Genomic DNA, 16,131 nt, shown 5'->3' on the forward strand with positions numbered 1-16,131 from the left:
CAATCGCTAAATACGGTATCCTACCAGAGGATATCTACAACTTTGACGAGACGGGCTTCCTAATGGGCATAATCACAACCGGTATGGTTGTAACGAGTGCAGAAAGACACGGACGGCCTAGAAAGGCTACACAAGGAGGTTGGGAATGGGTTACGGTGATCCAGGCTATTAATTCGCAAGGTTGGGCGGTACCGCCGTACATCATCTTCGCGGGCAAGGTTCATCTTGCTTCGTGGTATCGCGGTAACGACCTACCGGCCAACTGGAAGGTCGACCTTTCCCATAACGGTTGGACTACTAATAATATTGGTGTGGAATGGGCAAAACACTTTGTTCAACATATTATTAGCCGTCGTAAGGGTGCGAAAAGTCTCTTAATATTGGATGGTCACGAGAGCCACCACTCGATGGATTTTGAGACTTACCTCGCGGCGCACGGCGTAATTACATTGTGTATGCCTTCCCATTCATCCCACAAGCTCCAGCCTTTGTATTTGGTACCTTTTAGTGTGTTGAAACGGCTGTACGGTGCGTTCGTGGAGGGTTTAATGCGAAGGCATCAAACCCATATTGAGAAGCAGGATTTCTTAGCTGGATTTTTAGAAGCTTTCATTGGTGCTTTTCACGAAAAAAACATCAGATCAGGATTCGAAGCAGCTGGAATTGTTCCTTTTAACCCGGATAGGGTCATATCTACGTTGGATATCGCAAAAGTAGTACGAACACCGACACTCGACCCCCAATTGCCTCCCTCCGTCTGGGTTTCTAAGACGCCTACCAACACCCTCGAAGCCGAATCGCAGTCAACTTTGATTAAAAGTAGCGTCCAGAGGCATCAAGACAGCTCGCCGACGCATATTTTGAACTCAATTAACTCGACTACGAAGGCTACGCATGCAATGATGCATGAGAATGCATTATTACGTCGGGAGAACGAAGAGCTTCGTGAGACGAACCATATACTAAGTAAGCGTCGTACGACGAAAAATAAGCAAATCCAATATGGAGGAGCACTTAGTATAGGTGATGCACAAGTTTTACGGGCCTTGAGGGGTGATATCAAGGTTATGGAGGAGGAAGAAGGGGAAAGCAGTCGTCCTGTAAAGCGCCGGCAGACCGGTATAAGGCGCTGTGGTATTTGCGGAGGGACTGGACATAATGCAAGGACTTGTTCAATAGAAGTAGAAACTGATAATGAAGAAGATTTTGAGTAATTTAAAGGATAAACTGCGGGTTATGCATAGGATATTACTGAATTACTTGAAGGTGCCAAGAAAAGTGCGAAAGTGACTTGTGTGCGAAAATGACTTGTGGATCACGTACCTCGAAGACAATCCCTTCAACCGCTAGAGTAGTAGTTAGGTGGGTGGCCACCAGCGAATCCCAGGTGTAGTATATTTTTGCCATTTTGTGGACTTTAACAACCCTACCATATATGAAACATATCGTGGAAGATAGCATCTAGGCTAGAGCCGCACCCGGGAGCTAGTCAGTCATATGCAAGGACTATGTGTTGATTTGAAGGACTGCGTGAACCTGAGGGACACCCGCCTCGCTCACAAGGAGGGTTGCCCTGTAGCTATAGATAAGATAGGCAGCCTAAGAGGGCCGTCGGCTCGTCAGATTCATAGCCTACCAAGCTTTTCCCCATACTCACACTTTACCCCCCATATGCACTCACATCTAGGAGACATATGACAAACCCGCTCAACCTGCTTTTGATGTCATCTCAATTCACCTCTCAACCCCTATTTCTTTCAACAAAGACCCACCATCAATAACCCTGCCAGTAATCCTGTTTGAACATCACCTTTGGGGTCAGGATATAGACTATAAACAAGGCACTCCTGGACAGAACTGGAGTTGAAACGGGCGCCAAAAGCTCGGCGAAGCATGCGAATCCGGTACGGAACGTCAATTGGGCTGCACCGATGTCGGGCCAAGGTTCCGAGAACAGCAGGTGAATAGGTGATTGGCCATCTCCACATAACAAGCGTGCCCGCACTAATCGAACGCTCAGGGGTTGACCACCACTAGAATCGGCCACGGGGGATCTAAACAAGGTCGGACGAGGTTTCCACTTGGCGCTCCGTTGCTATTAAAACCGACATGATGGCCACCTCTTTTCTCGAGTTGTGGTGCAACAGCATCCAGCTTCGACTTGTTCTACCTTGCAATTTTGCTTGACGATGCGTCTCCGCAACGTTCTCGTGAGCTTAGCGGCTGTTGGTGCTCAGGGGATCCGCATCTTGCAGTCCAACGACGATGGATGGGCCGAGCTGTACATTCGTTCTTTCAACGATGCCCTGAATGCGGCGGGGCACGATGTCGTCCTTTCCGGGCCAGCCGAGAATAAATCAGGTTCAAGTAAGTTTCTGGTTCTCATATAGTGTCGAAATCCAAAGCACTCATTACTCCTAGGCTCGCTGGATCTCGAACCCTCGCCGCGCTCCTCGGCATGCCAGTACAATAGCTGTGCAGCCAATAGCGGCCCCGTCGGCAGTAACACCACCAATCCCCGTCTCAACTGGGTCAACTCCTTCCCCGTGACTTCCGCCCGTTACGGACTCACGCAGTTCGGTCCCGTTATCTGGAACGGTCAACAGGCGCAGCTTGTCGTCGCCGGCCCCAACGTCGGCAGCAACGTCTACCTGTCCGTCCCATTTTCCGGCACCGTAGGCATCGCCGTCTACGCAGCCCACGAGAAGGGCCTCCCCTCCATCGCCTTCTCGGGTGCTTCGGACGGCACGCTGGCTTGGAACACGAGGCCTGAGCCTACGCGCAGTCTTGTGTACGCCCAGCTGGCCACGCAGTTCACCAACGCTCTCGTCAAGGGGGGTGCGCCTTACTTACCGGCGGATGTGTGGCTGAATGTAAATTTCCCTAAGGCAGAGGGGGCTTGTGCTAATGCGCAAAACTACAAGTGGGTGCTTAGCCGTATCAATCAGGGGTTCTTGTCTGCTCCAGATGTGACTACGTGTGGAACTGATCGGCTACCGAATGAGTCGGATGTTATTGGCACGGCTGGCTGTTATGCTTCAGTGAGCGTTGGGGATGCATCGGACAAGACCACGGCGTCTGCGGACAAGCAGGCGGTTGTGCTGGCTCGATTGGGAAGCATGTTCACATGTTTGCCATAGGTTGCATCCAGCTCCTCCTACATCAGGCCCCGCATCATCTTCTTCTGTCTTACCCACACGATGCGGCGGAGGCCTCAAGACTATTGGCTTGCCTAGAACCTAGCTCTAGTTTCTTCAGCACGGCCACAGCGGGTCTCAAGCAAATATCCTACATCTTATCTGGGTGAACAAGTCCCACCACGCCTGTGCAGTTCGCAATTCGGGAGCGCGTCTCAACTTCTGGCTTCAACCCAACAGCTATCATCTCAATTTCATCTTCAGTCCACATGCAGGCGTAAAACTTGAAGCACGGCCACGATCTATATAACCATGCCAGGCGCTCAACAAAACGGCAGTGACGGCAATGACGACATCGTATGAGTCGTTTTCGACTTTCTGGAAAGACCTTCCTGGGTGGCAAGCCAATCCCTACAAGTACTCTGTCGCTGACCTGTCACAAGAGCATCTTGGAATTGGTGGAAGAAAACGGGTGCTTTCCGTTGTCGGTGTCTACAAACCTCGTTATACTTCCCCATTGTTAAGCCCGGTTCTAGAAACCGCCGAAAAGTACATGGAAAACTATAAATTAACCGCGCAGAATTGACTCGTATGGGTCTTTCGATATCTGAAAATGATTGTAGTTTTGAGCCATTCCTACCCACTTCGGCCTGAAAAAGAAGCGAGACAACGACAAGCACATCGGTTGTATCGATAATTGGATAACTTTGGACACAGGTAGTAGGAACTTACTGCTGATTTTTAGGACATTGGAAGTTATTCTGGACTACGCTAGAAAGATTACCGAGTTCGACTTCGTTTCAAAGCAGAAACAAGAACCGTCTTTATCAAACGTGTGTATCTATCTGTACACTTGACGGAGGAATATTCGATGGTCGGGCTCTGACAAGGCCACTAATATGTTACATCTGCGTTTGCGTCCAGAGTAAGGCCAGTCCTCGGAAGTAGTCTTCTTAAGAACGATCGGTGTCCATCGTTTCAGTGATATACAAATCTTAAAAATGTCCACCTGAAATATGAAGACGTCATGTTCAAATTGATCTCAATGAAATTCACGCCAGAGTTTCCAATCTGCCCCCTTTGCCCCCCAAACAGCTACTTCTGCACTCATCGATCCACCGCGGCATAACCTTAGGATCCAATCACTTCGTATAATCTGGGTCCGGTCATACCTCCTCGTCTGTCAGAACGTGAAATGCGAGCTCGTTCTTTTCAGTGAGTGTCAAGCTGTGGTCGGGCAGTTCGGGCGATGTGGCAATTGTTGTCGCGCCCCAGGATGGGAAGTCGGCAAGGTGACGCCGTAGGAATTTCACGGTGATGTTGCGGAAGGGATACCAGGAGCTGAGGTAGAATGTGAGGACCAGGGGACCGCCTGTGGAGAGCAGGGAGGAGAGGGGACTTGCTTGCCTGTCGCATCGGACATGGTGAAGGAGGTAGCTGGTCACCTGGTCGGATGGTGGACTTGAAGGTCTTTTGGCATTGAAAGAAGGCGGCTCCTGCACTTTCAAGCTCGCCTTTTGAGGCGATGGTCACGGCGCGCTTGCTGGTGGCAACGATGTGTTCGTGCTGGTTCACCTTAGGCAATGCGACAGCGATATTATTTCAAAGTTGCGAACTGATACCCCTAATTGTTGTCTCCCATATGGTACAACTTGACCCGTTATCTGAAAATCAGAGATTCTTATACGTTTCATCAACGGCTTTCTTCTCCCTCTTCAAGTAGTTCTCAAATGTGCCCATAGGAATCCCCAAGGACTTGACCTCGTCAATATCCACATTCCAAGACATGTCGCGCATCAACACGTGACTGATAATAAATGGATTCTCCCCAAGCATGCGCAGCATCTCCTCATCGGACAAGAACTTGGCCTTGACCTTCTTGCCCGAAGCCGCAGTAACCAGGGCCATGAGCTCATTCGGGGTGCGCACCTCGCTCGCCAGCGGGATCTGTTTGCCACTGAACTTCTCCGGATTCTGAAAAGCGGCAATGGCAAACCTGGCAATGTCTTCCGTGTCGATCAGCGGCAGCTGCGTCGACGGAAGCAAACCCTGCGCCCAGACGCCCGTCTCGTTAAAATCACCATACATGCGGACATTGGGCAACAGCAAGTTAGCCATGAAGAAGCCGGGGCGGAGGATGGTCCATTTATCGAACCCCGCTTTCTTGGTGTCGTCCTCGATGGCTTTCTTCGAGGCGAGCGTCTCCAGCACTAGGCTGTCCTCAAGCTGTTCCCTGAGCCGAGCCGGCAGGTCCGGCTGATATCGAGTCCGGAAGCCGCTCGAGTAGAGAATGTGTTCAACGCCTGATTCCTTGGCGATGCGAATGATACCCTGGGCTTGTCTGCGCTCGTGCAGTAGGTCGAAGAAGTCGGGGAACAGGTTGAGAAACAGGAAGTCACAACCGGCGATGCTTTTCTTGAGGGCGGCTTCGTCGTCCCAGTCACCGCGGGTGAGCTCGACGCCAAGTAAGGCAAGGGATTTGGCAGAGGGGGAATCTAGATCCCGAACGGTGGCGTGGACGGTCCAATTGAGTTTAGAGGCGAGCCGGGCTACGGCGCCGCCTTGAGCGCCCGTGGCACCGGTGACGAAGATGGTTGGGGTGGACATGCTGGTTTCTGAGTTCGGTGCAAAATGATTTCTGAATGTGTCTGGACTCAGGTGTTGAGTTACTTTGCTGCTTGGACCTAGGTTGGGGTGCAATCGTATTTCTATGTGTGTCTTTTTTTGACCAACTCAGAGCCGAGATAGTTGTTTGTGATGGCTTTGTGTGAGATAGATATTTCTGAAATGGTAAATAGAGCATTCATATACTCTCTTCAATGTGGTGGTGTCTGGTCCACTTCGTCCGGCGGAGTCGAGACAGTGATTGTCGCCCTGCGGATTTCCACATGATTCGGTGTACAAGTATCTAGAGGGGTTCCGCCATTGTGCACGATCTGGAAGCCTTGTCACATAGCGACTTATATTTTTCATTATTTCGTAGATAGGGAGACACATGGTTCTAAGCTGAGCTCCTGGTAGACCATTGCTGGTGGTGACTGAGAAGGATGCGGACGGGAATTGTGGGCCTGGCGCAATTCCGTCAATACACTTCGCCTCCTCACAAATACACCTGACATTCTGGGTACAGTCAGGTTCTAGAGCAGCAGGTAAATGAATGTCACCATGTGGGGCTGCTGAATACCAAATGCTGACAGTTCGTGAATGACTTCAATTCTGTCATTGCAAATACCATTCGAGGAGTCCCAATCCTTTGCATATCTGCTTCTGACGTCATTCATACGCATCTGAGCCTTAGAATCCTGAGCCTTAGAATCCTGATTCTTACTCTCGTGGAAGAGAATACATCGAGCTGCTCAGCGCCGGGATACCGTATAGGGCAGACTCGGGGCTGGTAGCTTTCCATTTCAATATGCCTCAGTCACTCTCCTCCCTTGAACGTGGAAACCCGCCACCAAGGCGGAAGGCATGTTCGGCATGCATCAAAGCCAAGCGGAGATGCGACCTAGGACAGCCCGGGTGTACCCGATGCTCGTTACGGAAGATACCATGTCGATATTCACGACCAGAACGATCTGATGACAGCAGAACGGGGCCCATAGACAACATGTCCGACATCCTCAAAACAACTGATATTCTGGAAGTATCTCCACAGCCGGAAGTTCCATCCACGATCGACGCTATCCCAACGATCACCGATACATCGACATCTGGTGCGTTTGCGCTAACCCTCACTGACTTCTCCAACGACGATGTCTTCAACCTCGGCTTCATGTCACCTGAGCCTCCAAACTCCCTAGATACCATACCCCCTCTTAAAACCCCCTCTGCCAGTGATCCCTCGAATGATACTGTCGCCACTGGCATTACCCTTCCACTTGTCCCACCTCGCACTAGGGACTTGGAAGCCCGGTCGATAGCTGTGCAGACCCGCCTCCGATATGCTATCGACCAATTAAACGCTGCTCCTCGTCGTATGGCACTTGAGAATGGCACACCATGGTCTCATCCCCTACTGTACCGCCACTCCATGCCACGCAGCTTGGAAGATGCCCAGGCCTGCTGCGCACTTTACATGGCGAAGAATGAGATAAACGCCACTGTGATCCTACGATCTATTCTCTCTCGAGCCACTGAACTGGCATCTCAGCCCATGCCTTCCGGCCCGCCCGAGCTTCTTGCTCGTACCAATGCCCTCCTGCTCTACAGCATTATGATGCTTTTCGACGGAGACATCTACGCACGTACATTGGCAGAGCATAATCTACTGGCACTAAGGGATTCAGCTGTGGAAATCCTCAAGCATATCAACTTCCCCAATCCAGACACGCCGCCGCAGGTGCTGAGTCTGTATCCTCTGAGCATGGCGCGTGAGTTTTGGGCCGAGTGGATATTTCAGGAGTCCGCACGGCGGACATCCCTCATGACGTTCTTCTTTCTGCAAACATACCGACTGCTTCAGGGCGAAGTTGCAGGGCAGTGTGGTGGGAATTTGTACTTGTGCCACTCGTTGACAATCTCGGCTCATTTGTGGGAGGCAAAAGACGCGGTTGACTTCGCTGAAGCGTGGCAGGGGAGGAAGTACATTTTAGCCACACCTTCGAATCTGTGGAGTGTGGTGGATGATGCGATGGCGGAGGATGTCGATGCGCTCGGCAAAATTCTGCTGACGGCCATGATGGGCATTGATGAGTTTAAGGGGTGGATGATTAGTCGGGACGGCAGATTATGAGGCAAAGCGCAATTCCTTCCCAACGCTCACACAGCCGTTCGTGGCTGTTTTGACAGATGTCCGCCCTCGGGGCTGCTTTCCAAATTCGATGGATGTGCAAGGCCAGAAGCTAATACCAGGACTCATTGAACCTCGTGATGACCGAGCCCATCTTCTTGGGGCGGACGTGTGCCCACACTTAGCCAGTCATATGTATCATTCCCAATAACCTCGGTAAGCTCCGGCAAGATGTGCACAATGATTATAGAGGGTTCAATGTGGCCGAGGAAGAGATCCTTGGCTTCGAAGACCCAGAATACAGTCGCAGCAAGGACAAACTGGCCTGTGCCGATCATTTCTGGATGTTCGGTCCTGGAGTCATGCTTCCCCCCCCTCCAAGGTACAATTCCAAGGAGCTGGCAACAGGAAAAGCATCGGTCGAGGAGTTCTGCAGCATGTCCACTGGGAATGCAGAAGATTCACCGTCGTCGAGATCAAGAGTCTTTTCACCCTCATGTAGTTGATCGAAGAGCCTATGATTAAACTCTACGCCAAACACCGGTCATCCAACACCATGGGGAAGTACATATATCTCCTTTATGGGGATATATTCCCACGCTCTAGCGTCTCAGGTATGCTCAGAAAAGACAAAACACCGAGCTCGAGACGCTGATCAGTACGCTTCGCGAGGATTGTATCCACGAAGAAGATATGAACAAGTATTTCCCAGAAATATTGTGGAGTGGTCACCTGAAGAAACACATCAGCTATATCTGGTCTGTTAGGCACATGGGACACACAATCGAACTGTCGGCCGTCAAAGGCTCCAAAGGGCCTAGACTGTAGTCGATCCGCGATTGGCCTCCAGGAGTATCTCACTATTACCCAAAGTCTGCACACCTCAAATTGTGGAAGAGCCAGCTGAACACCGTTGGTTCCGCCACATTCAAAGCTCTCTGGAACATTTGCTCACCTTGTAGTAGCGTACTTCCATGTGTGTGAAGCACAACATCGCTTTTGTGCCCAGAGGGCTGTCTGAAGTTGCTTATCAAGACTATCGGTTGATAGTGTGATGGAGGGGCTCATTCTTCTGGCAATTTTATCTTGAGACAAACCTGAATAGGCCCTTCGCCTTTTGTGCCATGGCAGAGCATTTAATCTCCTTTCTTCGTTGATAACCAACTTTCCGCTCTGTCCCATGCCAGAATCTGCGAATAGAAGCCACGTTTTTTAGGATCACTTGCCCCCTTTGTTAACTTATTTTGTCCTTCTTTTCTTCTCATGACTATCGGAAGTCATTACTCAGCCATTTTATATCCAACTTGAGTACATTCTACACTGGCCATCATCCTGAGTTCGGGCTTGCGACAGCCCACGTGGGTTGTTCCACGAGCCAAGTGGCTTCGGCAATGCAAACTCCTGCTCGACTGCTTGGCCAGTTGGTTCACGAGAACTAGAACCTCGAATGTCGCTCCATAGCCGTGGTTAAAATGAAAGGACGGTTTGTTGATAAAGTGTATGATGACTGTAAACTCATCTACAATGTATAGCACGAGCCATCGACCTCACATCATAGGAGCCCTGCTTCCTTCCAGGACCAAAACGACATGCCCAACTGAGCCAAACAACCATGCATATGCCTATTGAACTCCAAGACCCCCTTTGCCCTCATACCCGTACCTACTATTCCTGCGGAACCAACAGGACAAATTTCCAGTGGCATATTTCTGACGGCACACCCCTTTTTGTCCCAACCATTATCGAGTATGCGCGCCCACGACCACGGACTACACAGTTCCGCTGATGCTCAGTTCCCTTATCTCCTGCAGCACCTGCTCAACCCGCGAGTCAAGGTGGCCCTGTGCGTACTGTTCTCGCGTATCCGCATCGAGGTATTGTTGCACCTGCGCCATGCGGCTGTAGGCTTCGGCGCAGAAACGCAATTGGATTTTGACGAGGGCCTCGAAACTGGGGTCCAGGTACGGGACTCTGAGGTCGATGAGCTGGGGTAGCTCGGACGAGAGCTGCTCGTTGAGCTGTTCATATGCAGCTCTCGCGATTTCCATTTCCTTCTCGGCGCGGGGCAGCTTGGTCACGTCCTTGTCGGGCTTCTCAACCAGCTTTTTCACTTTAGCTCGCATGGCGTCATAGTCTAGCAGCTTGTGCCCGCGCTTCTTGATGCCTAACCGTGTTAGTATTGCAAGTGCTGAGGGCCGGAGACGAAGGTATGCTCACATTCGTTTACGTCGGGGAAGTAATTGCAGAATCTGGATATCGGCTCCAGCACTGTCGTTCTGTGGACAACATTAGCATCCGTCTCGGTCGGGTCGAGCCTACAACCCCGCCAAAGCCAGGCCCATGCCTACCTGTATGGTCCATCCAGCGCTTTGATGGTCTCCGCATCGAGATCTTCCACGGCCTGCTTGTAACTCCTGCTCACGCCATCTTTCGCACCGGCGTCTCCATAAAACGCATCGATGGTCTCGGCTATGCGCATCTGGCTGGCCGTCATGGCCCGCAGCGAATCGAGATACCCCTTGGCCTCCTTCTGCAGACGCAGAGACGCGGCCTCCATGGTACGAAAGCGACGCTCTTCTACTTCATAGTCGCGGTCGTTGGTCTTCTCCACATGCCCCGTCTTCATCATCACCTGCGTCGTCGCGCGGTTGACATTCTTCTTGAAGCCGGCCCACGACATGTTGACGGCGGGGTATCTGTGTGTCGCCTCGAGTTGGGGTTTCGCAATCTGTGGATCGGGTATCGCGGGGGGTTACGAAAGCAGTCGCCGAGCGATGGACCAGGGCGACGAAGAGTTTTAATTACTGCTGAGGACGCGGAAGTGAGGGATCGTTCAGTTTCTTGTTTGCTGTCGTGGTGCGATTGGGCCGGTTGGCGGCAGTGACGAAGGTATTGTGGCTGTGCCTTGGTCTTGGCAGGCATCAGAAAATCAACGTCAATTGCGACGCTGCGCCTCCAGTCCGGCTCTGACGGCATTCTCGCTATTAAAGTTATTGTTGGCAAGGATTGGCAAGGAACCAAGCACTACGAATCGGATTTGGGCAAGAAGGACGGGGGCCCAAAAAACGAGCCACAATTGTGGCTTAGCAGGCTTGAGCACCAACAAGCGTCAACACAGTTCAATTGTGTCTTGGTCTGAAGTTGCAATTTGGAGAAGTCCCTTGCACGGAATTTGCGTGGAAACGGGTTTTATGCTTTCACTCCCAAATTACTCGATGTTCCGTCCCCGTTTCCTCCTCCTCAGCCTGGGCAACCCGGCGCCCTACTACGAAACCCTCCACTCAGCTGGCCATTTTGCCCTCAACTCGGCCCAGAAAGCCCTCCGCGGATCCCAACTGCCCTTCACTTATACAGATCTGGGCGGTAAAAAGTGCTTGGCCTCCCTCACTGCTTCCTCCTCCAGTCCCTCATACATAATGATTCAGTCCCCGACCTTAATGAATGTTTGTGGGCCGTGGGTAGCGAAGGCGTATCGGGAGCAGCTGCAAATGCACAATCTCAAGCCATCAGAGTTGAGTCTCGTCCTCGTGCATGACGACCTGGAGGAAGACTTTGGATCCGTCAAGTTGCGCAAGTGGAAAGCGAGCCATAGGGGTCACAACGGAGTTAAAAGCGTCAATGCCAGCCTGAAGCCCGCCGAATTTCCCGGCGCAAGGTGGTCACGCATTTCCATTGGCATCGACAGACCGGAGGCACGGGATCAACAATCCGTGGCAAATTATGTCCTGAGGAGGATGACCCGATACCAGAAGGATGTCATTGATGCTAAAATAGGACCTCGGGTCATTGGCTGCCTCCGGAGCCTGCAGGACGACTGGGAGGAGGATTTCGACAAGGCGTCTTCAGACCCCTGAAGAGCCCGCGAACAGTGCTAGGACAAGACGACCGACATGCGAATGGCTGCCAAATCGCTTTAGGAGCCAAAAATAACCAGCAACTCCCAGTTATCTCACAACTCGGACTGCACTATGCGCTGCATCGAGCAAAGTCGAGCTAGCGCCATGGCTGCATTGCCGAAAAGAATGCCAACAAGAGGCTTCGCTTTTCTCCATTCAGCCAAATTCTATGCTTGAACCGTACGCGAGTACTTGCAGAGCCATGCCTTCCAATAAATCTTCACCCGTAGTATCGGGCTCAGACGCCTACTTCACCTCGACTGTCCCATTAGCAGGGCCTTCGGCCCACTCCTCGTACCTTTAAAAGCTCCCGTCTGAGTCATGGATCTCCTGATTCTTTATTTAGTGCATGAGGCATGTTCGACTGCCAACCTAGATACGACTAGCTGGCCTCAACCTGCCTCGGTGCAGGTCTCTCGACGCGGCGGAACCCTTCCAGTTGAAGAGTCTAATCACGAGGTAGAGAGGACGATTAGGACTGACGATTAGGGCTTGGAATTATTCTGCAGTATTTCAGCTTGTATCGTCCTGTTTGGTTTGATGAAGTGCATGTGTCGAGGCATTGCTGGGTGCAAAGAAACACTCGTTGATGACGATATTCCGGTTTTTGATCAGGTGCGGCGTCCTCGGCTAAATTCTAGTCAGGGAACTAAAGGTTTGGGCTGGTGAATTAACAACGGCGAGGGAATCATCTGTCATAGTATAACGTAGTCCACGGTCCAATTGCACACTTCGGCAGACCTTATACGACAATGTATAAGTTAATTCAACCACAACGCCTATCATTAATTGAAACTACTCAGAATCGTTGTCTTCAGACGTCTCTACATCATTTCCACAAGTGCGCGCATTATGTCCGGGCTCGCCGCAGATTCTACAGCGCTGTACACGCGCAATTCGCCGCCTCGTACGACCGCCAATTTGACGAAATTCGTCATGTAACTGCCCATCAACCTCTCGTTGAGACTGTAGGTGCTGTCCAGCTTGTATACGAAGTGACCCTCCACTCTGTAGCTGTTTTTTCTTCGCACGGCAACGTCGACTTAAGGTCTCATTTGCCTTTCGAAGTGATTCGACCACGCCTTCTAAAAGGGCAAGCCGACGCATAACCTTCGTTGTACCTCGCGCAATCTGATCTATTCCAGCAAAAATTGACGTTGGTGAGCTATTTTGATGTCGTACAATCCTATTTTTCACATAATCGGTTTGTGATTGGGCTTTGGTTGGGTTGTTCGGAGTCTTTGATTCCCAAGGGACGGGGAGACCAGCCGAGCTACCCGGAGGTGTTGGCGTATGTAATTTCACATCGAGCTGTGATATGACATAATCTGCATCGTACGGAACTATTCCTACCCCTCGGAAACCTCCTTGGATATTTGAAACCGTGAAAGTTGCGTTGTACGCGTTTAAAAACGCCGGTAAAAAGTCTTCTTTCGAGATATGACTTATATGTGCTCGCATGAGATCTTCGATTTCTTTTCCGTACGCTCTTTTTAACCCGCGAAAACAACCAATATCAAGAGGCTGGAGCTTATGCGACGAATGAGGAGGCATACAAAGCGTGACGATATTGTTAGCTTTGCAATATACCTCGAAATCGGTCGAGTGATGGCTTTCGTGACCGTCGAGGATCAATAGGCGATGAGTACCTTTCGTACGAGACTTGGTGTGATGATCGAAGTGTTTTATCCAATCTTCGCCTCTCTCGTTCGTAGTCCAGCCATTTTTAGTAACTGCGATAACCCAATCAGGCGGTAATGGGCTGTTTTCGTACCATGACGAGAGGTGGGTTTTGCCGGCGAAAATGATGTACGGAGGGAGGGCATAACCGGACGACCCAACGCCTTGAACAACTGTAACCCATTCCCGGTTTCCTTTCTGGGCTGCTCTAGGCCTTCCGCGCCGGTCAGAAGTCGTCACGACCATTTCGGACGAGATTTGGCCCATCACAAAACCGGTCTCGTCGAAGTTGTAGATATCCTCCTCCTGAATCGCGTATTTCGCAATTGTATTCCGTACCAGGTCAAACCACGCGCGACACGCGTCGGGGTCTTCGCAGAGAACTCTCTGATAGTTGATCCTTCGATTTAAACGGGTCCGGAGGTCTGGTTGTCGTCTTACGAAGCTCGAGGCCCAGTTGACGCCGACGCGTCCCGCGTCGCGACTTCGAAGTAATCGGTTGGCCATATCTTCAACACCACTCAATCGGGGAGGAAATGCTCGCGAATCTAGGTCGGTTATATGTCGTACGATTGTCTCTTCTTCGGAAGGAGTCAACTTTTTCGTTGGCGATCGCGTAATCGCTCGAGCGGTTTTACCGTCGCGTCGATACGCAAGGGTTCTAAAAGGTACGTTATAGATCTGACCAGCGCGACGTACACTTAATTTTGGATTAACCCGATCTACTTAAGGAACAAATTCCTGTGACGCGTATGTTATTGTCACAGCCTGTGAAATCAAAAATCAAAGGCTAACATACGTTTCTTAGAGTGGTTAGCGTGCCAGTCTTATACTCTTTGGTCCTATGTGATTAAATTGTATGCAGAGGCATCTGGAAGTCGCGGGTTCAAGTCCCGCCAGAAATAGATCAATATTCATTTCTGCTAGGGACGGGTCGGACAGCTTCAAGGCCCAGATAGCATCGATTTTCTCAGGGGGGACTTTGTTGGTAGGTTGAGAACCAACATAGTATGGTAGTGAACGCAACGCAGTCGCCAATAGGGCGAACCGACGACGCAGCGTATGTATTTAGTCCAGCCATTAGGGCACGGTTTGACATACGGGAGTACTGGTAGAGGTACCGGGGGCTTCGAGCCTACGGCGTATTTAATAATAATAATAATAATTTTGGATCAGATTGAAGCGCATGTAATGCTAGAATCATATCACTTTCATTCCAAGAACCAACCATAGTTATGTGGTGAAAAACCGCAGGTCAAAGTGGTAGCGTACGAAAATCTGCCGAAGTGTGCAATTGGACCGTGGACTACGTTATAACTTCCAGATAAATATGAATCCCCTTTAGTCAAGCCCCATTGGCCAGTGTTTCAACGACACCCATGGTGACTACGAAGAACAAAGCTAATATATTTTTTGACAGCCAATGACGGATATGACGGTGTGTGGCATGTATAGAACAGCCATCAATTTGAGGTGTGTGGAAATGTGCCAGGAAAGGTGTACTCACTTCCTTGCTTCAGAGCTATAGCTGGCAAGCCTCGACCTAACTCAATATGAACCACCATGACCGCTTTTTGGGTTGATGGTCAAATTAGTAAGCAAAATGGCCAGTGGATTGGTGGAAGTGGTATCAACGGAGCATGCTCGTTAGGTTGGGGGTATTTTGTCGACATTATTAGTACATAATAAGGCTATCATCCACCTCGACGTTACTCCCGTTGTTATCGCCGGCGCCGTCACCATCATCTCCACTAGGGTCCCTTAAAACCATGTCTTTGCCAGCCTCACGTAAAGGATCGGATTACCCAAAATGCAACTTTCAGCTTTAATGCAGCCTGACTACTGGACAAGACTATTGGTTAAAGATTCCGACTTCTGCATGGGCCTTGGTAAGTACGTTCTTTTGTTCCGAAGAGTGGCTGGTTTAACTGCAACCTTTGTATAGCCTGACGTAAAGGATCAGATCACCCTACCTACAGTTTTCAGCTCTAATCCAGCCTGTCTATATTAAAAGACTTCCGGGAGCAATAACTCTTTTTCGCGATGAGTGGCTGACGTACCGTGGGGGTTAAATGCAGGTAAGCAGACAGGTTTCTCCACCTCCCAAAAGCTGCCAGCCTCACCGCCGTCAGAGGTCATGGAGCAGTAACCAAGGAGTAGTAACCAAACTTTTTTTCGTGAACACAAGCCGCCAAGCAGTCATCCACAGTGTGTTATCATCTCGAATCGCGCTTCACAATGAGGAACGGAATTCAACATGAGTGTCTATATGGGGTACCAATGACGTTGTGGAACATGTTGCGTACGGTTGTGGCCTGTCTTCTTAGTCAATCTATCGAAGATACCTCAGGAATAAAACAACATAAGACCACAGAACCCTCGAGAGATGATTATCGATGGTCGAGCTACATAAAAGTTCGACTGGAACATCTAAATTTTCGATACAAACCGATATGAGAATCAACAAAAGCATATGAAGGAACTAATGGGTTAGGTCCTTCACGTGGTCTCTCAGCCCATCCTCCCCTCATTTCTATGGACTATAGAGAGCCTACAGCAGTGGTACAAGACTTTATCCGACTCTAGGAAGGCCTGTAAGGATCGCTTTATGCTAGACATCTAGCAAGGATATCGGAAGCACCTTCAGACAGCAAATAAGTTGGTTAAGAGGTTCGATATATAGATCCAG

At 50.4% G+C, this 16,131-nt stretch overlaps 5 protein-coding genes and 1 non-coding gene across 6 annotated transcripts; 4 read left to right on the forward strand and 2 right to left on the reverse strand.

Moving 5' to 3' along the window:
• Window positions 1–2,189: 2,189 nt before the first annotated feature.
• BCR38DRAFT_331406 (survival protein sure-like phosphatase/nucleotidase) lies at window positions 2,190–3,140 on the forward strand (the record flags this gene model as incomplete). The annotated part of the gene is made up of 2 exons (XM_040855050.1): window positions 2,190–2,367; window positions 2,422–3,140. The coding sequence occupies 2 exons, from the start codon at window positions 2,190–2,192 to the stop codon at window positions 3,138–3,140; spliced, it is 897 nt and encodes a 298-aa protein (XP_040720954.1).
• A 1,442-nt stretch (window positions 3,141–4,582) lies between these two features.
• Window positions 4,583–6,119, reverse strand: BCR38DRAFT_416570 (uncharacterized protein). Its single transcript, XM_040859114.1, has one exon. It carries the CDS (start codon window positions 5,742–5,744, stop codon window positions 4,809–4,811), a length of 936 nt encoding a protein of 311 aa, XP_040720955.1. The 5' UTR covers window positions 5,745–6,119; the 3' UTR covers window positions 4,583–4,808.
• Window positions 6,120–6,549: 430 nt separating this feature from the next.
• Window positions 6,550–7,869, forward strand: BCR38DRAFT_381888 (uncharacterized protein; the record flags this gene model as incomplete). The annotated part of the gene is made up of 1 exon (XM_040857418.1): window positions 6,550–7,869. One exon carries the CDS (start codon window positions 6,550–6,552, stop codon window positions 7,867–7,869), a length of 1,320 nt encoding a protein of 439 aa, XP_040720956.1.
• A 1,766-nt stretch (window positions 7,870–9,635) lies between these two features.
• On the reverse strand, window positions 9,636–10,546 carry BCR38DRAFT_329322 (BAR domain-containing protein; the record flags this gene model as incomplete). The annotated part of the gene is made up of 3 exons (XM_040854872.1): window positions 9,636–10,030; window positions 10,084–10,142; window positions 10,215–10,546. 3 exons carry the CDS (start codon window positions 10,544–10,546, stop codon window positions 9,636–9,638), a joined length of 786 nt encoding a protein of 261 aa, XP_040720957.1.
• Window positions 10,547–11,081: 535 nt separating this feature from the next.
• Window positions 11,082–11,720, forward strand: BCR38DRAFT_331316 (peptidyl-tRNA hydrolase; the record flags this gene model as incomplete). Its single annotated transcript, XM_040855043.1, has 1 exon — window positions 11,082–11,720. The coding sequence occupies one exon, from the start codon at window positions 11,082–11,084 to the stop codon at window positions 11,718–11,720; it is 639 nt and encodes a 212-aa protein (XP_040720958.1).
• Window positions 11,721–14,240: 2,520 nt separating this feature from the next.
• Window positions 14,241–14,348, forward strand: BCR38DRAFT_t11. The gene has a single exon. It is a non-coding gene; the product is annotated as a tRNA-Ile (tRNA).
• Window positions 14,349–16,131: the final 1,783 nt, after the last annotated feature.

This window comes from Pseudomassariella vexata (assembly GCF_002105095.1).
Source record: "Pseudomassariella vexata strain CBS 129021 chromosome Unknown BCR38scaffold_1, whole genome shotgun sequence".
NCBI classification, from domain to species: Eukaryota; Fungi; Ascomycota; class Sordariomycetes; order Amphisphaeriales; family Pseudomassariaceae; genus Pseudomassariella; species Pseudomassariella vexata.

Bases quoted from the DNA above. Each gene is read 5' to 3' on its own strand.
- BCR38DRAFT_416570 (XM_040859114.1), bottom strand. From the start codon at position 5,744: ATGTCCACCCCAACCATCTTCGTCACCGGTGCCACGGGCGCTCAAGGC.